The sequence below is a fragment of the Triturus cristatus genome, chromosome 6, assembly GCF_964204655.1.
Source record: "Triturus cristatus chromosome 6, aTriCri1.1, whole genome shotgun sequence".
NCBI lineage: Eukaryota > Metazoa > Chordata > Amphibia > Caudata > Salamandridae > Triturus > Triturus cristatus.
In genome coordinates this window covers 1,544,144,238-1,544,166,602 of record NC_140589.1, presented here as the reverse complement: position 1 = coordinate 1,544,166,602, position 22,365 = coordinate 1,544,144,238, and the positions used below count along the sequence as shown (strand labels likewise).

Below are 22,365 nucleotides of genomic sequence, written 5' to 3'. Positions count from 1 at the left end.
AATAAAAAGATTAGCTACATGAACAAGTTCCTAGATCTCACACAAGTCCTAGACAAAAGGAGAAACCTACGACCTGGAAGGCATCAAATGTACCTGGCTGAGGGCAAGCGAGAGCAATAGAGGGTGGATATTATGGATGCTGATTAGTAAGGCATTGCTATCCTCAGGATGGGACAGGGTCAAGACTTGGAGGGTGGTACTCAATCCCATTTCCAATAGAAATGTGTAGCAAAGGAGAGAGAAAGTTGGAATCAGTAGATTTTGTTTATTGTGCAAGCTGGGACTTTAACTGATTCTGTTTACATAGAAACCCAGGGATTTAACGTTGCTGGTCAGGTCAGGTGTATAGTGAAGCCAACAAGATTCATTATTGAAAGTCAACCATGTCCCTCTTGTTGCTGGATATCAGCAGTGATGAAAACAAATTCTCTTTAAAGGGTAGCTTAAGGTAGGCCTTTCATAGATTTAACTGAATTGTGGCAGGGCAGTCTTTCGGTGATCCATGCCATGCTCAGAGATTCTCCTCAGGAAGAGCTGTTAGATGCACACTGATGGGTAGTGAAATTCTTATTCTTGTTGGCCATTGGGACATAGATGGGCTCCATGTACAGATTGCATATCAATGATGACAGGATTAAGCCTTGGGGATGCCATGGGATATAATAATGAGTTTAGATCTGGAGGAATTTATCTGTATGAAATGGGCTGTGAACCATTTCAGAATGGCAATTTCTAGACCAGTTCTTAAAAGAAGGTTTTAAGCAGAGCTTGGTGCTGATTGGTGTGGAAGGCTGTAGAGGGCAAGCAAAGCAATGTATAGTGTTTGCCGTTGTCAGTGATGTAAAGTTCATTGTTAATCACTTGAATGGTTGCCATCTCTATGGTGCATTGTGGCATGAACCCAGATTGGCTGTCCTAAATGAGTGCACTACCATTGAGCTTCTTATGCAGCTGTTTCTTGACAGTCTTCACCAGGATCTTAGATGGGAACTGCATGGGAGTGATCTCATAGTACTTGGTGGCTGTGTAGGGTTACTTGCTCCTTTTGGATGCTTTTCTAACATTGGTTTTACAGTATGTATCCTTAAATTTTGGAATGAGTTTTCTGTGGGCTATGTGGGAAATCTTTAGGGTTGCCACACCCTCTTGCAACTGAGATCTTTGCTATATTTCTTGATATTTAATAGTGCGTTTTCCTGGGGGCTGATCTGGTTCTACCGCGATGAGACCGGGGTGACCTTCATGGAGTGTAATTTCACCAAAGCATGTACGTCAGCTGCAGATGTTGGGAAAGGTTGGTTAATTGTGAATTGCTTTTTTGCAGGTGACTGCCAGTATGATGGATTCATTTTCTGTTATTGAACATTGTGTGATGTTTGCGTACGGGACAGGTTGTTACAGATAATAGCCACCAGGCATTCTCTGCCAGTATTCTTGGATAGCAACTTCTCTATGACTGAGGAGGATCTGCTTGTGAAAAATTGAGCCTGTGTGGTCTCAAGTAGGTTCTTGATTTTGAGGGAGTGTTGCTTTTATCCATCCATGTTTAATGTTTAACTGGGAGTTTGTTGGGTGTTCACTGTAATTTGTATTGAGGTCTCTTGTTGACATCCCGATTTTCCTGATGTTCCTATCTCTCCTGATTGGGCTCTCAGATATACGCCTGACATGGGGCAACACGGATCGGGGCAGCAACTTCTCACTATAATCTATTCCTGAACTAAGCTTTAAAATGTAATTCTGATTTAAGTAGAGTGAAGAAAGTTAACACTGGATCAGCACATTTAATACTGCATCCCTGCTATAAGTCTAGCATGTAATGGGAATTGAACCCTGAAAGTGGATTAAAAGGCCAAACATACAGTATTTTAATAGGATAATACTGAATTATTTCAAAGAATGTACATTTTTATTGTTAAGCATTTTTCGTTACTTACTTCGCAAATCAGCTTTGGAAATAGGGGCATTGGGAGGTCTATTTATTAGTTTTCTTTCTGTAATAAAAACAAAAGAGGTTAAGGTTGTTACTGATAATACAATAATGGAAATCATGTTTAGATAAAGTATATTTAAATATATATAACTGTTGTGGCAATGACATTTAGTTATTTCATTTAAAACCCCTTCTAGCAAGGAATTACCACAAACTATTCCTTTTACCCTGATGCCCATGAGCTGTGTAGCAGTTTTACAACTGATTTTCCAAGGTAAAGGCATTATACTCAGGCAGCATAAAAAAAAAAACACAATCAAGATTTATAGGGAAGGCAAGTTTACTTCTAACCAAATAATCCTACTTATCCATAAACTTGGAATTTGTTTGTTATCTATAAATGCAGTTCAGCAATATATGGAAAGGATTAAATATGATAACCTTAATACTCTTAAAATCATAATAAGCATGCCTCCTTCTTTAGTTGATTTGTTTTTTAGTCTAAAATCGGATATAATGTAAAAGTTATAGAGAAATATGGATAGAAAACAAAACAGTGCTTGTGCTATTGTGAAACAGGCTCATAAACAACCATTAATACACAGATAGTGTAATTGGAGGCCAATTCATTAACTGTAATCCAATGTACAGTATTGGCAGGTCTTAGCTTTCAAATTTAGTAGACAAGGCTCAATCATGCCCAGCTCCAGCGGAAGGAGGTAAGGGGTCAAGATATGAGCTCCTACTCCCCAAGGAATAGACATGCTCCTCTCAGGAAGCAGCACTGGTCCTCCTATTGTCTATCGAGACCCATGCTGCGGCCTTGGGGGTATAACTACCATTCCTTAGGGGGAGAAGCCCCTACTAGAGCTACCCCTGGTCCTACTCTTATTTTTTCCACAATAATTTTCTCATCTCTCCCCTGGATCATTTAAGGCTGTGCTGATGCTCCTGCATACAATGCACATCAGCAGTTGAGGCAAGAAGTTGTAGCAATTACTTTATGATCACGATAGAGAAGAACATGTTATTCACCTTCGATATAGCTCTTTCTGTTGGGTACTCTGTCTATCTTTCACTTTAAAATACTCTCCAGGTACCAGACTGGATCTGGAAACCTTAGTCTAAAGCAGCTCTCTCACATGACGTGAGGCTCTGTTCTGAATCCACACCACCCCAGAAGTGATAGTGTAGAGCCACACAAAAGCGCCACCCCTGTGCACTGATGTTGGTTTTGATGATTTTTCCCTTTCAACGCTTTTAAATGTGGTGTACGATGAGTAGGCGTACCGGTGTGGTGAATACAGACTTGAGATCTTTTTGGATGGTAAAGAAAGGCCACTCTACAGAACTGGAGGTGAATGGGCAGTGAGGAATTTCCGGTTAGATATAATATTCATCAGAAAGAGCATTACCAAAGTTAAGGAACTTGTTCTTTTGACGAATACTGATTGCAGAATCAGGTGAAGGACCCTGCCCTGTCCTGAGATAGGAGGTTCTCATTAAGTGGTAGCCTGATCTGAGGACAGATGCCCATGCCCAGAAGATACAGGTACTATACTGTCCTGGCCAATGCAAAGCGACCAAGATGACTGGTCCCTATTGTTCCTGATATTCTTCTGAACACTGGACAGGAAAGGCAGTGGTTGGAAAGAATACAGGGCTCTCATGTTCCATTCTAACCAGAATCCATCACCTAAAAAGTGTTCAAGCAGAAACTCCAACACGCAAAATGTTTGACACTGTGTGTTCCCAATGGTGGCAAAAAGATCTAGCAAGGGTTTTTCCAACTGTTGGAGGACACCCTGCACCACCTCAGATTGTAGACAGCACTCGTGATCTGCCGGACACCACCTGCTCAGTTTGTCCACTCTGGTATTCTTGAACCCTGCTAGGTGGTTCACAATCAGGAAAATGCCCTGATGTCCCTGCCACCTCCAGAGGCGCAGCACTTCATGGCAGAGGACTCTGGAACTCACTCCACCCTGTCTGTTGCAATACCACATGACGGTGATGTCCCTAGGGACCTGCACCTGCCTTGCCTTGATGGATGGCAGGAAGGCCTTCATAGCTATAAGAATGGTCCACAACTACAGCAGATTGATATGGATCTAGCCTTCCGCCAGTGACCAAAGTCCCCTGATCTCCAGCTCTCCCAGATGGTCACTGCATGCCAACAAGGGCACTTCCATTACCATTATCAACTCTGGGTGTGGGAGGAAAGGGGCCTGTCACTGGAACAATTACATTTGAGAAGATCTTGATGCATCTCCTCTGAGACCTGCATGGCATTGATGAGACTATCTTGATGTTAGGTCCACTGGAACTTCAAATTCCACTGGACAGCCACATGTGCCATGTGCCATCGTTTACAAGGAGGATGCAGGAGGCTAAGAAGCCTCAGAGCTGCTCTCACTGTATGATTGATCCTGAAACATCAGATCATAGCTCGAATGTCCATTTGGTGAGTCAAGCTCTGTTTCAGGCGAGGTGCCAAGTACATTGGCATTCTGTAAATCAATGTATAATCAAGCATCATTAGTACGACCTTAATAGTAGAAGGACTGCTGAGTTTGCTGTGCATGACAGTATAAAAAGTATCAATATCCTTATGGATCTAATCTGGGCTGGTTTTTTCTTTACTTACTTTGGAAATCAGTCTTGGAAATTGAGGCATTAGCAGCTCTAGTCACTTCTTTTCTTTCTGTAATAGAAACAATGCAGGTTAGGGTTATTACTGACAATACAATAATGGAAATCATTTTTAGATAGAGTAAATGTAAATATATATAACAGTTGTAGCAATGAACATTTAATTATTTCATTTAAAACCCCTTCCGGTAAATCATTACCGCAAACTATACAAACTATTCCTTTTACCCTGATACCCTTGAGCTGTGTAGCGGTTTTACAACTATTCTTTCAAGGTAATGGCGTTATACTCCACCAGCATAATAGAGAATAAAACACAATCAAGACTGAGAGGTAGGTCAAGTTTCGAACTTAACAAATAGTCCTACTTATTCATAAATTTGGAATTTGTCTATTATGAATAAAGGTAGTTCAGATCTATATGGAAATGTTTAAATATAATAACCCTAGTACCTTTTCTATTCTAATTGGCATGTGTAGGAAGCTGGCTCTCTGTATAGTACACCAAAAAGAGGTACCCTGTATAGAGAGTCCAGTGGGTCCCCAATAGGTTTACAGAGGCTCAAGTACATAATACTAACACTCTCTTTTGTGGTAGTGAGGGTGAGCAGTTAGGCTTATCATAGGGTGGTGCTAAGCATTTGTTGTACCCACAGAGGCAATAAATGAAACACACACAAAGCATAAATCCAAGACCAAATTAGAAAAATAATTTATTTTTATATATTTTGTAAAACCAAAGTAAGTAATGTTTTTATTAGAGGTTTTCATAGGTAAGTAAAACGTTCAAACCTGTGCGCTTTTATGCACAATGCAATCCTATGAGAGGGAAAGTCAGAGATGCATAAAGATAGGTACAGTCGTTTTCAGGGGTCCACCTTCATGGTTCGGAGTTGTAGTGGGCCAAGGTCCAAAGTACTACAAGCAGTTTTTCGGGAACTGTTCGGGTTTTACCGGGAACAGGGTGCTGGTGAGGTTGTAGCTGGCCGCGCTATGGTTAAGGGGGGCCACCTGGAAACAGGCTGCACAGGGGGGCTTGGGGAAAAGTCTTAGAGCTCCCAAACGGGGGCTTAGGTCGCAAGGGGTCTTGGAGCAAGGGGGCACAGCTGGTTCTACAGTACATGCGCCGGGCCGCTCGGGTGCAGAGTGGTTGGGGCAGCTAGTGAGCAGAGATGCTCCTTGCGGTTCTAGGCAAACAGCTGGCAGGAGCCAAATCAGGACAGCTGGCCACTCACAAAGTAGGTCTCAGTGATGCTGATGTCCCTCGGCTGCTCGGCCGTGGTGCAGTGGAAATCTGGACTGGACTTTCAGTGTTAGTGTTTGGTGCAGGGTGTCTGGTACCCCGGGGGTTGGTGCTCCATGGCTCCAGTCGGTCCTGGTGTCTTCACACTCAGTGGGGACAGATCTGACCTTTCAGAGCACAAGTACCTTCTACTGGTCATCTGCGGCATCGGTCAGGCTGCAGAGCTGCAAGGCAGTGGCCAGGACTCTGTATGTCAGTGCCTGCGCACTGCATAGGAGTAGCTCTTCTACTCCAAGGGAGACTTTAGGTGATTTCAAAGGGCCGGCAGACTATTTGTCAAGGCTTTGTTAGTTCTCCAGAGTGCAGGCTAAGTCACTCTGTCGCGATTGTCAAGAGGGTTGCGAGCAGACAGGGTTTCATGCCAAAAGAGATCAGCTCTTCTGCTGTTTTCGCCAGTCTTCGTCCTTTTTCTCTCTATCTGTCGAATCTGAGCTATTGGGTTCAGGGGTGCCACCTAAATACTCAATTTAGGGAAGTGATAGGTACTAGCCTATGGGCTCCCTACCTTTAGGGTGTCTCCACCCTCTATATGACCACTTTCTGTGGGAAGTAGGCATAACCCTGACCCTAGAAAGCTAATTCCACCAAAAATCATATTGAGGAATGTGAAAAGTGGAGTCCACATCAGCTAGTCCACTTTAGGGGTGGTGCGTACTAGGTGTGGGCCCACCTCCTAATCTTACAAATTGTCCCGCCTGTTTTGCCACCAAAAAATGGGGTCAGGACAGGGGATTTGGCATCTCCACCATCTGGAGAGGCCTGGGTCGCATAACAAAGGTGGCAGGGCCTTTGAAGCTTCCACCCTGCAATACACATCCTGCATGGAGGAGGTGTTAACACCTCTGCCCAGAGTAGGCTTTGTTCCTGGCCCGAGAGTGCAGGCTCTCACCTCAGGAGGTCAGAAACATATCCGGGGTGGCTGGCTGGTTAAGACCAGTCAGTCAACACACTAGCAGTCAGTAGGTATTTCAGGGGGGACCTCGAAGCTGCCTTCTGGGTACATTTAAAAATAAATCTAACACTGGCTTCAGTGTGGGTTTATTAAGATGAGATGTTACCAAACATCTTTGGGCACAGTGAAGCCATCATGGAGCTGAGGAACTCTTACTCATGGGTGTCCAGCCCATGTACTCATTTTGGCTTCCCTGGGTACTTGAGATATGTAAGTTTTTTTTCAGATACACATCAACTCATGCAGATATGCTGTAAGTCCTGCTGAAAGACTCACCAAATTTAAGGAACGTGTTCTTTTAATGGATACTGATTGTCCTGATTCAGGTGAAGGACCCTACCCTGTTGCTGAGACATTAGGTTCTGGTGAAGTGGTAGCCTGATCTGAGGATAGACACTTATGCCTAGAAGGTGCCACAGTACCCTGGTCAAACCGGAGTCACCAAGATGATCTTGTCCCTGTTGTTCCTGATCTTTTTCAGAACACTGGGCAGGAAAGGTGGGGCGGTAAGGGGTACAGTACTCTCATGCTCCATTCTAGCCAGAATGTATCTCATAACAAGAATTCAAACAGAGACTTCAACACACAAATCTTTAGATGTTCTCGATGTTGGCAAAAAGACCTGGCCAGGGTTTTTCCCACTGTTGAAGGACACCCTGCGCCACCTCAGAATGTAGACAGCACTCATGATCTGCCAGACACTACCTGCTCCGTTTGTCCACTCTAGATATTTTGGGAACCAGCTAGGGGGTTCATGATCAGAAAAATGCCCTGATGTTCCAGCCACCTCCATAGGTGCAGCACTTCCTGGCACAGGACCCCACTCCACCCTGCCTGTTGCAATACCACATGACAGTGATGTTGTCTGAGAGCTTTGCCTTGATGGATGGCAGAAAAGCCTTCATAGCTAGAGAATGGCCCACAACTACAGCAGACTGATGTGTACCCAGCTATTTACCAGTCACCAAAGTCCGCTGAGCTCCACTTCCCCCAGATGGTTGCCGCAGCCCAATAAGGACACTTCTGTTACCATCATCAGCTCTGGGTGAGGAAGGGAAGGGGTCTGTCGCTGGAACAATTGCATTTGGACAGTTGGAGGATACACTGTGCCACCTAGGGATGTAGATAGGGCTTATGATCTGCTAGACACCACCTGCTCAGTTTGTCCGCACTGGTATTCTGGGACCCTGCTAAGTGGTTCACAGTCAGGAAATTTCCTTGATGTTCCTGCCACCTCCAGAGGTGCCAAAAAATCAGGTGGAGAGTAGATCACTAGACCTGAAAAAACCAGGGTTAACAGTGTCAGTACCGTGTACCGATAAAAAACCCTCATTCACGTTTAACAGATGGAATAAAGCGGTATATCTTGATTCTCCGCTCTGTTGTTCTCCACGTGACAGCATCATCATTGGGTTAATCATATGCTTCCTCCACCCGGAGGTTATCCCACTGGTTATTTCAGTAGTGATCTTAAAAATTGGTGATTGTGTATGGTGAAGTGACGTGAAGTGATATATTCTAAAAATCTCGTAAAGCCAGTGCGCACTTTTTAATTAGACTGCGTTCGAGAGAAAGTTAAAAGGTCTTGTCTTGCACAAAAAAGACTAATTATGGTCTGTTGCACTGTGGAGTATCCATAAAAAAGGTCGACATGTTTCAGCCCTTTATATCACTTCACGTCACTTCACCATACACAATCACCAATTTTTAGGATCACTACTGAAATAACCAGTGGGATAACCTCCGGGTGGAGGAAGCATATGATTAACTCAATGATGATGCTGTCACGTTGATAACAACAGAGCAGAGAATCAGGATATACCGCTTTATTCCACCTGTTAAACGTGAATGAGGGTTTTTTATCAGTATACGGTACTGACACTGTTAACCCTGGTTTTTTCAGGACTAGTGATCCACTATCCACCTGATTTTTTGACATTTGAGAAAAGAAGCTGAGTGGGTCACATGCTCTTCTTTCTCCCTCCCATTTGATTATAACTGCCTCCAGAGGTGCAGCACCTCTTGGCATAGGACCTAGGAATCCATTTCGCCCTGCTTGATGCAATACCTCATGTAGGTGATGTTGCCCGACAGAACCTGCCCCAGCCTCCCCATGATGGGTTGCAGGAAGGCCTTCATAGCCAGAAGAATGGGCCACAACTACAGCAAATTGATGTGGTTCCAGCCCTCCACCAGAGACCTCATTTCCCTGATCTCCACCTCTCCCAATTGACTGCCGCAGCCCAACAAGGGCATGCCTGTCACCATCATCAGCTCTAGGTATGGAAGGAAGGGGGCCTGCCACTGGAACAATAGCATTTGAGAATATTTTGATTCATCTCCTCTGAGACATTATGGCATTGATGAGATTGTCTTCATGATGGGGCAACTGGATCTTCAAATTCCATTGCACAGACACATGTACCATCTGCCATTGTTGACAAGGAGGATGTAGGAGGTTAAGAAGCTTCAGAGTTACTCTCACTGCGATCCAAGATTTATACTGATACATTGGCTCATAGCTCGAAAGTCCCATTGGTGGCCAATTAGTGAGTCAAACTCTGTGTCAGGCGAGGCATCAAGCCCATTGGCATTCTGTAAATCAATGTATAAGGCATCATTAGTAAGGCCTTAGTAGTAGAAGGATCATTGAGTTTGCACTGCATCACAGCATTGAAGGTATCAATATCCTTAAGCATCCAATCTAAGCTGGCTTTGGGGGAATAGTCTAGGTTTCAGTTTAGGTAAATGTCTCAAATTATTGCCCAAAATGTTGGTTTGGCACATTGATCCCTCACCAGTTGAATGTTTTTGGAACTGGGATTTCACCTCTTCCTCTTTCAAACTGCAAGCTAGGAGCTGTGTCTGAATCAGCAGTCTTTTTATGGAGTACTTAAATACCTTTTTGCAGTGTTGCCCACTCTCTGATTTCTTTTAAAATGCTTCTCTAACCAGCCTGGCTAGGATTGCAGAGCAATGAGATGCATGCCGCTGTTGTTTCTGCAGGCCTGAACGTTTTTCACCTACTTCCGAACCTATAAGTAGTCAACAAGGAATGTGAGACAACTAGAATCGCCTAGAGGTTGGAGGTGACTCCATGCTCGGTAATCAAGGTGTAGATACGACAGACGATCTGATGTGGTTGGAAAGGCGCAGTGGTGCCCGACTGCTGGCGGCTTGGAGGCAGACGCTTACAGTCACCGATGGAGGAAGTGGTGACATGCTGAGGAGCAGACGGTGATAAGCCAATGCCGGATTCACAAGGAGACACCAGAGACAGAGGTGGGACAATTTCCTGTGAGGCCTGGACCACAGAGGAAGGAGCAATGACTGGACAGACAACACAGGGTTGTCAGAGAACACCAGCCCAGACTGGAAGGACACCTGAGAGCATCCCTGACTTGGGACAGACTTGCAGCCTGTACCCACGTCAGTGAGAGACACTGGTATAGTGAGTTTGGTGTGGGGCCTAGAAAGGGGACCTGCCCTGGTAAATCTGCACTGCCTAGGCAGGTGGCCGGCACCCAGTTCAGGGGGGAAAGAGCTGCACTTCAGCGCACTTCTAAAATATACCTCTAGACTGTGCAACCCGAAAAGAGGGAGGCACCCAGCGTGAAGGAACAGAGCTGCTATGGCTTGCTGGGATCAGGCCGATATGGGTAACCCCCTCTTTGTGTGCTGGGGTTGAGGTGAGCTGTACTTCAGCATGAGGGGACTACTCTGGGCCCGACAGGACCTTTATAGCCTCGGGAGGCCTAGTATAAACTAAGGAGGCTTTCTCTGTGGCCTCCCGTGGTAGTCTCCTTGCATATCTGGATAGACCTCACCCAAAACCCACAACTTCGGAGCCCACCGAGCCTAGCTCCACCATGCACCCACAAAATCTGACCTGCTGGACAGTCTATGCACTTTCAAAACTAAGCTTTGTGACCAACTGAGGCAGGACTTTATCAGACCAAAGTGCATAAATAGCTGAACTGTGAACTGATGTGGTTTCATTGGGACGGAATGATCCTAGAGACAGAGGGGAGGCTAGAGACTGTCTCGACTGGCCGGACAGACATGGTGGCGAGGAGCTCCATAGTGGGAAAAAACACTAGAGTTCCTTCGCCAAATTGGAAGACCTCAAAAACTGCTTGAGGAGAGAAAACCTATGGCTCAGAGGGCTTAGTGAAGAGATCCGAGACTCAAACTGAAACCCCTCATATGGGAAAACTTTTGTCCCTGTTAGGTGATGGCCACCATTAAATATAGGATCCACCAAGCGGGCCTTAGGACACAATCCTAACAGCAAAAACCCAGAGATGTGCTTATTAAATTCCACTACTTTTCTGAAGAAGAAGAAGTCCTACAGCACTCTAGAAAAGTACAAGAAGTGAGCTTGTAAGTCTGCTCCTGCATGATCTATCAAGTGGTCTCTCAGCTAACACTGCAGTGACCGGCCGAATTCTGCCCGATAACTCAGAAGCTCCAGGAAGATGGCATTCACTGCCGGGGGTCCCTTTGAAGAACCTTCAGGATGATTTGCAACCGCAGAGCTTGGCACTGGAACTCTGGATGGGGAACAACTCCTGGCAACAAAGTTGCCCACAAGGTCCTGGTGGAGGTCGTTGTCCTTAAAGCGATCATGATCACCTATCAGAGTGAAATTCTGGAAAACACAGATGGAAGTAGAAGCCCTGAGCAATCAGAGGAGGATTAACTGCAGAATGGTGTTAACAGCCTAGGGGATCAAGAACAGCTTCAGTGGCACTGTGGCCTTTGGCACTAAAGGACCAGGTGGAGGTTCAGCCTCTCCACATGCAGATTCACCAATCCCTTTGATATTATTCTGTTTGTTATACGAATATGGAAGTCACCGGCATTGCCTGTAGGGAGCGCAGGGAGACCCATGGGTTCCTCGCTGGTGGACTAGCCATGCCCAGACAGACTAGATCTAGTTTGGGGGTGGCAGGCCTTTCCAGAGAGGAGGGCCCCCCTCCCCTCGACTAAGTGCTCTTGGGGGCACGCATCACCCTCGTCCACTGATCCTGGGGGGGGAGGGTTTCCTCCCCTAGTTTTGATTTCTTTATGGTCTATTGGTTTTATGGTTTATTCCTCGATTTGGAGTTGCTGGGGGAGGGAATGGGACAGTGTCCAGCACAACAAATTTCTTATACTGATGTTGCCTTTTTGAGCGCACAGAGTATCTCCTCTAAGATACCAAGATGATTCAGATAGTCTCCCTTAAAGCGCAAGGTTTGAACACACCTAACAAATGTTGCGCCATCTGGCTGACTCTCCGAGAATCCAATCCATACATCATCTGCCGCCAGGAAACTCATTTCCTCTGGTAGGATCAGGGGAAGTTTAAAAACACTGCATACCTCATAGCCTATCCCTCCTCATTCAACACTAAACAATGGGGAGTAGCAATCTTCTTGAGACCCGATCCCCATTTGGAAATCTCCCACACTAACACCAACAGAGATGGTAGATACCCCATGCTGGAGGGGACACTGGAGGGATGACCTATCTCCTTAGCCACATCATATGCACCCAATGCAGCACAGGGCCCCTTACATTTAGGTTTCCTGGAAGAGTTGGCAGGAGTGGCCAGAGTGCAGATTACCCTCACTGGGTACTTTAATATGGTGTGGGACCCTCACAAGGACAGGGAGGGAGCGGCATAAAACACATGAGAGCTTTCTCTAAGCAACTGAAGAGGAATCTAGCAGACTTGGGCCTGCGGGATGCATTGTGGGAGATGCATACAACAGCTAATGGTTTCACCTTCTGTTCCCAAGTTCATCTGACACACTCCCATATCACTTACAGACTGTTGAGCAACCTCCTTGTGGGTCTGCTTTGCTCAGCAGTGATCTAGCCAATTTCTGTTTCTGATCACACCCCCTAACTGAATAAGCTTGATTTGGGACTGCGGAGGTGTCCCTGTAACTGGGGGCTTCATCCTTCCTTGCTCAGGGATCAGATCATAATACAGTCAAATGAACATCAAACTAATGAATATTTCAAGCTTAATGAGGGGCAAGCGATTTCTGTTGCGGGGGTCTGGGAAGCCTTCAAGACAGTTATTAAAGGCCACTTTATAGCGTTAGCGGCTGAGTGGACTGGACTCCACAGGCTGGAGTTCTAGCAACTGGAGAATGAGTTTCAGAGATTGGAAAAAAGAACAATTGCAGCACCCTTCCCACCGCTCTACCTTTGCCCTCATTATGGCTCAGACCAATTATGCATGTCCCGTCGTACTATAACCCGTCTATGTTTTTGAAACTTTCTCAAAGCTCCACTGTACCCAGTGGTGAGCACGATCATACTGCGCCAGCACAGGGGGGGGGTCGCCTCTATTCAGTGTGAGATTAGCCATTCGCCCAGAAATCTCATTCCCAACTCAGAGGCTCTTGCCATCTCCTGCTCCAATCGGTTTGCGGTGTTGGCCGAGGCTCCAATGTTCTTGTAGATTTGCCCAAGCCAGGAGGGTCTAGTGCCTCGGCACTTGAAGACCCATTGCAGATTGTCAATGAGATCAGGTCAGAAATTGGTGCAATGAGGGTGTTGATCGAGGAGCTAGTGGCAGTAGTTAAACTAATAGCCCCAAGCGACATTTCCCGCAAGTTGGTTGGAAATAAAACATCCATCCCATACCCCCATAGGGCACACACAAATGTACAAATTGAACGACCCCCTGTACATCATCTCTCTGGTTGCTCCCTTAAACCACCTGCCATCAAACCTCCCCATTATCAGCAGACACCTCCTTCCCAAATTTGCTTGCTCACTGACCAGGCAGCACATCCGCCCCTTCAACCTATTACGACTAAATGTCTTGAACGACCCTTCTGGACAGACCCGTATAGTTTACATGGTCAATGTTCCGAAGCTCACTTCACGCAATGTTCGGGAAAATGAGGACTCCTTAAAAAACAAGATCATTCATTGGATCCGCCATGTCAGGGGCTGTCGTTCACTGATACGGGAAGACATAGTAAGGGTTCGGCGATGTACAACCCATGACCGCTCCCTTGATTGTGTCGAACTTATCTTGGCAGAACCTGACCTGGCGGCAAATTTGTTGGCATTGGAATTTCGGACATGTCCTCCAGGGCCCTCAGTCATTCAATTTAGAAATTCTCCATTGCCTACTGATTTAGGGGCTGAGGGCAAAGTAGTAGAGAAGAGCGTTGAGGGAGGGTCCAAACTGGATATTAATGATTGACTGAGAACAGTTCCTGTCTCCCATTTTGAGCTCATAAAGATTTGCTATATTAGTAACCCAAAAGCTTGTAGCCCATATCCCTCAAGTACTTCCGACTATCTGTTGACAAATTTTTCTAACAACATTAACATTGATCGTAATATTGTTAATCCGAAGAACCAACTTACAGACCCAAACAGCGCAACCTCTGTTGCCGCTAGGCCTGATCTATTATCGCAACCCCAAGTGATACCCTCACGTGAGGAAGCTTTCGCAACTCCACACCAACAGCTCACGTTTATCTCTTGGAACATAGCTGGTCTTGGTAGTAAGCTGCTTTTACCTGACTGGAACAGGCTAATAGAAGATTATGACATCTGCCTCTTCCAGGAAACCTGGAGCCTAGTTCCCCTTTATAAATCTGGGTATACTTGCTTCTTTTTGCCAGCTGTCTCCTTAGGGAAAGGCCGCCCTTCAGGAGGCCTGATGGCCTGGGTCAATATCGCTTTGGGTTACAGAATCATCAATCATAACTGTGCTAGTCCAGACATAATGAGACTTAGTATAAGTGGGAAGGAAGGAGCTACACCGCTTGAACAGTTTAATGTGTATGTGAGAGGGACTAAGGGGGGTACCTCTTCACCTATTGTATCTCTCTTGGAGCAAGAACTGTCTAAATGCCATCCCGACTCGCTCCTTATGATAGCGGGAGACCTTAACTGCACGTTCGAACCCCTTAGCTCAGGAGACATGATGGGGTTGTAGGAGGATGACATCAGGTGGGGTATACCCCCCCTAAGCATTCCCCCCATCAAAAAATGGTCATGGGTTGCAATTCAGTTGAATGCACTTGTTTTGGAATATGGGTTAAGGGCTGAAAATGGCAGAACAACATCAGATCTTGGCGGGGCTTGTACGTACAATAGAATTAGATGTCCATCCCGCATCGATTATATTTTAATAGATATTCGATTGTGGAGAAATATAATTGACATGGAAGTTATTCCATCCATTGATAGTGACCACAATCCTCTTTGTTTGAGTACTAAACTCCTTTGGCCTGCCCCTGGTTCAGCTTCTGAGGCAACTAATAATCTAACGACCAAGGAATTAGTTCCTTCAAATAGTAGGAGACACCTTAAGTGGTCTAAAGTAGTTGTTAACGAAGCCAAAATGGCGGAAATTAATAGTCTATTGGTCAAAAATGTAATAGATCTACAAGAAGCATCCATCAACCCCAACACCCCACAGGAAGTGGCAGATGTCTACACAAGAACGGTAGAACAGCTGGGATCCCTGTTCATGACTACTGCTAGCCATAGATCTGCAAAACCTTGCCCAAAAAGCAGTTATGCCTGGTTTTCAAAAACTTGCAGATATAAAAGGAAGGCCTTAGCTCTAGCTATTAAAAGTCCAATGTGCTAGGAAGGAGTACAAGGTGACGCTGCGACGTGCTAAATCAGATTGGGACGAATTGCACTTTAAAGATGCAAGCCTGGAAAACAATGCCTACTCTTTCTGGAATCTTGTTCAGGGGGCTAATAGGAATGACCCAGATGTAATTCCTAACCATATATCTAGCCAAGCCTGGTTCGACCACTTTAGAAGTCTATACACTGGGTCAGTCACAACATATGAGGGCGGAGCCTGTGCCAAGCCAATCACTTGCCCAACTCCTAGTATCACAGATTACTTTAATTCAAATGAAGTGATAGCAGCAATTAATAAAATAACACCTTTAAAAGCCCCAGGACCGGATGGTCTCCCAGGTGATCTATTTCGTGCAAGTCCTAGTAACTGGGCGAAGTACATTATGCTCTTAATTAACTCTATTGCTAATGGTTGTCCCATACCAGAGTCATGGAAGGGAGCTGAAGTGGTGCCTATTTTTAAGAAGGGGGCCAGGGAGGACCCTGCCAACTACCGTCCAATCAGCCTCATAGATGCTATACAAAAAGTAGTTGGGAGGTTTTTTTTGCAGAGGATTCATTCTTGGGCCGACGATGAGACCATTCTTTGCCAATTTCAGGCGGGTTTCAGGTCAAAGAGCGGAACAATGAACCAGGTGTTCAGGCTCCTTCTTATTTATTGGAAGGTAGTCGTGATAGGTGGAGGCAGTCTCTATCTTGCCTTCATCGATCTAAAGACAGCTTTTGACCTGGTCCCGCTGGACCAACTATGGGAAGTCTTGGCTGAAATGGGTATGCCTCTGTTCATCTTGAGTCTGCTTGTCCGACTGCACGAGGATAATTACGCTCAAGTGAGATGGGGGTCACAAGAACAGAAAACCAAAAGAATCTCAGTGAATAGAGGAGTCCGCCAGGGCTGTGTTATGGCCCCCACCCTGTTCTCTTTATATGTGAATGGGGTGGTTAGTTTTCTACAGGAAATTCCATCTGATGCCCCAGCCCTGGCTGGAGATAGGATACCTACACTCCTCTTCGCTGACGATACTTTGCTGATTTCTAAGACCCCGGTCGGGCTGCAGAAGCTCTTAGATAGGTATCATCTTTTTTGTTCATTAAGAGGGTTGACTATTAACACCAGAAAGACTAAACTAATGACATTCAATCCCTATAAGCCCTTTAGGCACATCTTTTCTTTGGGCGGAACACCTTTAGAAAGAGTTAGCACCTTTGATAATTTGGGTATTCGTCTTTCCGACACAATGCAATGGAGACCCCACATTAATAAGATGCTCCTGAACCATAGACGTGTGACTGGGGCAATAGGTAGGGAACATCGTCGCTCATGTAGCAGACCCGTTGCCCCAGCGCTCACGATCTATGCAGCAAGGGCAGTAAGTTCTGCACTGTATGGTGCGGAACTTTGGGGGTTCGACAATATGCAAGAGATCAGTAGTTCGGAACACAAGTTCTTGAGAGAGCTTGTGTCCCTTCCCTGCAATGTTCCGCTTAAGCCTTTGATGAGCGACATGGGAAGACGCTCTTTTAAAGACATTGCTAGATTAAGGCCATTGCTTTTTTGGGCCCGTTTGTTACGAACCCCTGAACTTGCTTGCTACACCGCCGCACTTAAGGAGGTAATTGTTCTGGATTCTAATCATAGGGTCAGCTGGCTCAATAACGTTAAGAAACTTGTGTTTACTTTGGGTCTCAGAAGCTGTTGGGAAAGCCAGAATCCGCCAAGTAGGGATGAGCTAAAAAAGGCTTATTGGTTTTGGGTTGACATGCAGGAATTTAGCAATCCTAAGCTGGGGAGGATGGCCGATGATTTTTACCAGTTTAAACAGTATATTTTGCTAGAGCCGTATCTTGATTTCATCAAAATCCCATGAGATAGAGCACTCTACATACAGTTTAGAGTGGGCTCCTTAATGGTACGTGAGTTTACCCCAAAATGGAGCCCCCCGCGCCAGACAATCGCGAACTGTCCTTGCTGCGAGGTACCAAAAGAGAGTGTGGCCCATCCCATGTTTGTCTGCCCAGTATACTCAAGAGCCAGATCAAAGTGGCTTAAACCAATTTGTAGACAATTGGGCACCACGGCTCACACCTCTGCCCTGCGGATCTTGAAATCAGATTCTAGAGATCTTTTTTTATGTGGTGTGGCGAAGTACCTTGGTTGCATTTGGCTCATCAGATCTAAATTTTTACGCAGGGAGGTGTAAAATGAAATTGGAAATGTGATTGTGTTCCTTATCTTGGCTTTTCCCACATTTTTATTCTCTTAAATGATATTAGATAGTCGTATTTGAAGTATGTCTTTTTTATTCTTATTTTATCCAAACTTATTTATTATAGTCTGCCAAAAACTCATTATGTATATAAATGGTATTTTTTTGGGTATGAAATTGTTATTTTATTAACAAAAAAATTATGTCTTTCTAAACCCTCTTTGGATCCACTGTATATAAATGTTCGACTTTTAACGTTTTATGATAATTCTGCTTTTATGATATTTTGTTTATCGAAATAAAGCTACTTGAATAATGAATAATTATGCATGTCATTTACTAGCAGGGTGGAGCTGCTTCTCCTTAGAAAGCGTTCATAAATTTTTGGAGATATGCTAGACACTTAGCTGGAGCGTGCTTCATGGTGAAAGAGAGAGGAAGACTACATCAAAGAAATCCTTGACAATATGAGGGTCTCCGTAAAAGATGATGTGAGAAAAGTTGACGCATTTCGTAGCTTTTATGAGACCCTCTATTGCCAAACTACCCCCTCTCTGGACATGGCAAGACCTTCCTAGAGCAGATCCAATTTCCCAAGCTTACGAATACCCAAAGGGACTGTCTAGAGAGCCCTCGCTCACAAGAAGAGATTCAATTTGCTATAAAATCTCTGAAACCTAATAAAAACCCCAGGCCCAGACGGCCTACTTTTATAAGACTTACTCATCCAAACTGGTCGCGAACCTAAAAGCACTATTTAACCACTGTGCGACCAAAGGCGTTGTGCTGCAGACAATGGGCGAAGCAGTAGTGACAGTCATACCAAAAGCCAACAAAGATGGAAAGCGTTGTGCATTTTACCACCTGATTGCTCTCCTGAATTTAGCTGCAGACTTTATACGAAGATCTTGGCCACACGCCTCAATTTGATTCTTTCCAATCTAGTACACTCATACCAGAGTGGATTTATTCAGGGTCGGCAAGCTCACAACAATATCTGAATGGCTGTTCATCTGATGGAGAAGGCCTCTCTCGAAAATATTCAAGCAATTTTCCGATCACTAGATGCTGAGAAGGCCTTCGACAGGGTGGACTAGGCTTTCCTGCCTCTCACACTTCAGAAAACGATCCTGGGTCCTAAGTGCATAGGGATGATCTTTTCTAGCTATGCACACCCCTCAGCTAGGGTCACACTGAATGACTACCTTGGTACGCCCTTCTCAATCTCGCAAGACACAAGGCAGGGGTGTCTTTTATTGCTGTTCCTGTTTTCCCTCTTTATAGAATCTTTAGCTTGTTTGATCCAGCAATCCCAAGCAGTGACGGGGATCATGTTTGAACTGTGTGAATTTATAATCTCGCTATATGTCGAAGACACTTATGTTGGGCACTTCGAACACCTCACCCCCAGCAGTCATATACCTACTCCAGGCCTACGAGGAAGCCTTGAGCTACAAGATTATTAAAAAAAATATGAGATACTTAGCCTGATGCTAGAGACAGGAGTGCTGGCAGGACTAGTGGCACAACTTCCCTTCAGATGCACCAAATCCTCCATTGAAAAACAGAGAGTCTATTTCATGCGGGCTTCCGGGGAACTCTTTAACTCCAACTACCCCCATCTGATAGCGGCTATGACCAAAGACCTCTACTCACTTCAAACTTGATGCTCTCCTGGTTGGGCAGAATCAATGCAATTAAAATGAACAACCTACCATGCCTTGTCTATATTTTTCAGGCCCTCCAAATAGGCCTGCTTGAAAGATATCCAGGGACAGCTTACGTCCTTTATTTGGAAGTCTCCCAGACTGTCCCAGAAATTACTGACTTAGCCGCAGGAGTCTGGTGGCCTTGCTGCTCCCAATATACTCAAATATTATGCAGCGGCCCAACTACGAGTGGTGGTGGGATGGTCAGCGATGAAGTCAGAAAAGACCTGGCAGAGAATGGACCATGCCATAGTGCGGATATCTCGCTGGGATTTGGTGCACTTGGACAAACAGTGCAGACCAACCAATGCACCCCAGTATCCACTTCCTTTAAGACATGGGGATATGTATGTAGGACCTATCCGATTACACCCAAATCCACTAGAATTCAGCTTTTACACCAGCCCTGAAGGACCAAGCCTTTAAAAAATGGAGGGATTCTGGCTGTAAAATGATCTCTGGCATGTATGACAACACAATCCCCAAGTACTTTCAGCAGTGCAAAGCATCTTTTGTGCTCCCTGAGTCTAAGAGGATCCGCTACGCCCAGATCCAGCACTGGGTAACACACTATTCATCGGAGCAAGAGCCACCCGGACAAAAACACCCTCTAATACAATATTCCCTAATCTAATAAAACACTTGAGGAATGCCCTCTGCCCTATATAAGCTCCTGATAGCCACAGACCTGGTTACATAAGAGAGAGTGGTAACAAACCCTGGGTCAACAGGGAGAAAATTGAGCAGAGATACAAATCCCCCTTCCATCTCTGCCCTAGTTGGGGAAATACATTACAAAGTTTTGTACGGATGGCATTGCACCCCCCACAGATTACACTGTGCAGTGCTCTGGGTGAGGCACTTCACATATTGTGGGACTGCCCAGTAATTTGCCCCTTTTGGGAAGAGGTCTCCATGTCATGACACAAGGTCCTAACCTATTTGATCCCTTCAAGGCATGAGGTGATGCTTCTGGGCCTGAAACCGACAGACATGAGAGTGATGAAGAACCACAAATGCATATGTGTCTTCAGTGCCTAGGAGCTGTGAAATCAACAATAGCTCATAAATGGGAAAAAGTGGAATGCCCATCACTCACCCAATGGTACCTTAGACTGTGGTCCATACTTGTGATAGAATGTTTGGCCAGCAACATGAATGGTAAGATATGATCTCAAGGAAAGACACTATAGGGTGGGTTATCTTCTGCAGTAGGGGTCTGCAAAAGTTGGGGGGGTTTAAAGTTGACTAACGTGTCCTAGTATGTATGATATTGGACAGGTACTCGCTATTGCAGAGATACTGTGCTTTCTGTAATCATCTTTTGCATGCTACCACCTGCTGGAACCTATCCTCAGAAACCGGACAAGTTGGTCAAAGGTCTCCTTTTCACTGGAAAATTGCAATAATAAGGTTTACACAAAAATATTACTGCTCTCAGCACATTCACATCCAGATTGACAGTATTGATCATGTTTACAAAAACAATTATTCGGTCTTTTACTGTCAGAACCCCTACTAGAGAAGGCTCCTGCTTCCCCTCCTTGCACTACTGAGGATCTGGTACTACGGTGGATACCCACAGTCTATTAAAAAAATGATATTTACCAAGCTTGTTATTTTACAGACAATGGGTTCCATTCTCTCATCCTCAGACTGAGGATGAATAGTTGTCAATAAACGGGAGATGAGATTGGAGACTGTGCTCTTGATCATTTCACTCCCCAGGGAGGCGGTACACCCCTGTGTGTTTATGTATTTATTTGTTTTGTGTGTTTTTCTATAGCGCTGCTTCACCAACTAGTATGAAGCCGATTTACAGTGTAACATCATTTTTATATTAATAGAACATAATATGACTACAAGTAAGAAAAGATTACATTGATACAATAAACATAAACAGGAAGGGAAAATGGAAAGGGGCCAAAAACTATCCATGAGAAGGACATATAAGGGAAGGTTGATGCCTCTACTGAGAGAGGGAGGAGGAAGTTATGGGAAGTGTGTAGTTCTCAAACATATTGGACAAAAAGTGGATTTTGAATGGGTAAGTCTTAAGTTGCTTCCTGAAGGCAAGGATGTCGGGTGCCAGTCTTAATTTGTTGGGTAAGGAGGTCCAAAATGTGAGAGAGGCACCGGAGAAAGATTGTTTTTGAGATAAAGATGATCTGAATTTCAGAGGTTCTAGTAGGAGGGAGGTTTTGCTATGGGATTGCCTGGTTTTAAGTGAACTTTTCAGCAGATCTGAAAGGTAGCTTGGATGGCCTGTCTGGAATGCTTTAAATGTAATGCAGCCAATTTTGAATTTAATCCGAGCTTCTAATGGAAGCCAGTGTAGATCTTTCAGTATGGGCAAGATGTATTCAAACTTTTTTGTGCTATAGATTAGTCAAGCTGTGGATTGGAGAATCTTTTTCAGTGGGAAAAGAGTGGTTGTTGGTAGACCACAGAGTAAGGCGTTCCCTCTGTCAGCCCTGTAGACTATTAAAGCTGCTGTTCTCAGATGCTCATTTGAGAAGAGATGTTTTTAGTTGTCTTGTTCATTGCTTGGGCTAGTTTAAGAATGTGAGGTTTGAGGGAGAGTTTGTTGTCAATGAAGAATACTAGGGACATGTCCAAAGAAGCAGGTGAGGCAGGGCATTAATATTTCACCACTAGGGAGATAAGCGAAGGATCGGTTCTGTTGATTGCTTTGCATGACAGTTCAATTTCAGGAAGTTTGCAGATGCCCAATTGAACACTGTATCTAGGCCCTCTCTGAGTAGAAGATCTTTGCGAGATTCAATTTTTAGGTATATTTGGGTATCATAAGCATATTGGTTTAGTTTGATATTGGACTTTTCAAGCAGTTGGCTCAGAGAATTAATCATTGGGGAACGCCATTTGTCATCTTTCCTAATCTGAAAATGTTGAAACCTACTTTGACAAGGGCAGAGCAATCCTTTAGGAATTATTAGAATAATTTTAGAACTATATATTTTAAG

At 44.8% G+C, this 22,365-nt stretch overlaps 1 protein-coding gene across 1 annotated transcript in view; it reads right to left on the bottom strand.

The window, feature by feature from the left end:
* LOC146821647 (uncharacterized) overlaps positions 1 to 22,365 on the bottom strand; it is a 1,582,729-nt gene that overhangs the window by 169,370 nt on the left and 1,390,994 nt on the right. Inside the window, exons 31-32 of the mRNA XM_085609888.1 lie at positions 4,581 to 4,637; positions 1,938 to 1,994 (exon numbers count right to left, since the gene is read on the bottom strand). Of these exons, the coding sequence (XP_085466014.1) occupies positions 1,938 to 1,994; positions 4,581 to 4,637 (114 nt within the window). The remainder of the gene's footprint in view (positions 1 to 1,937; positions 1,995 to 4,580; positions 4,638 to 22,365) is intronic.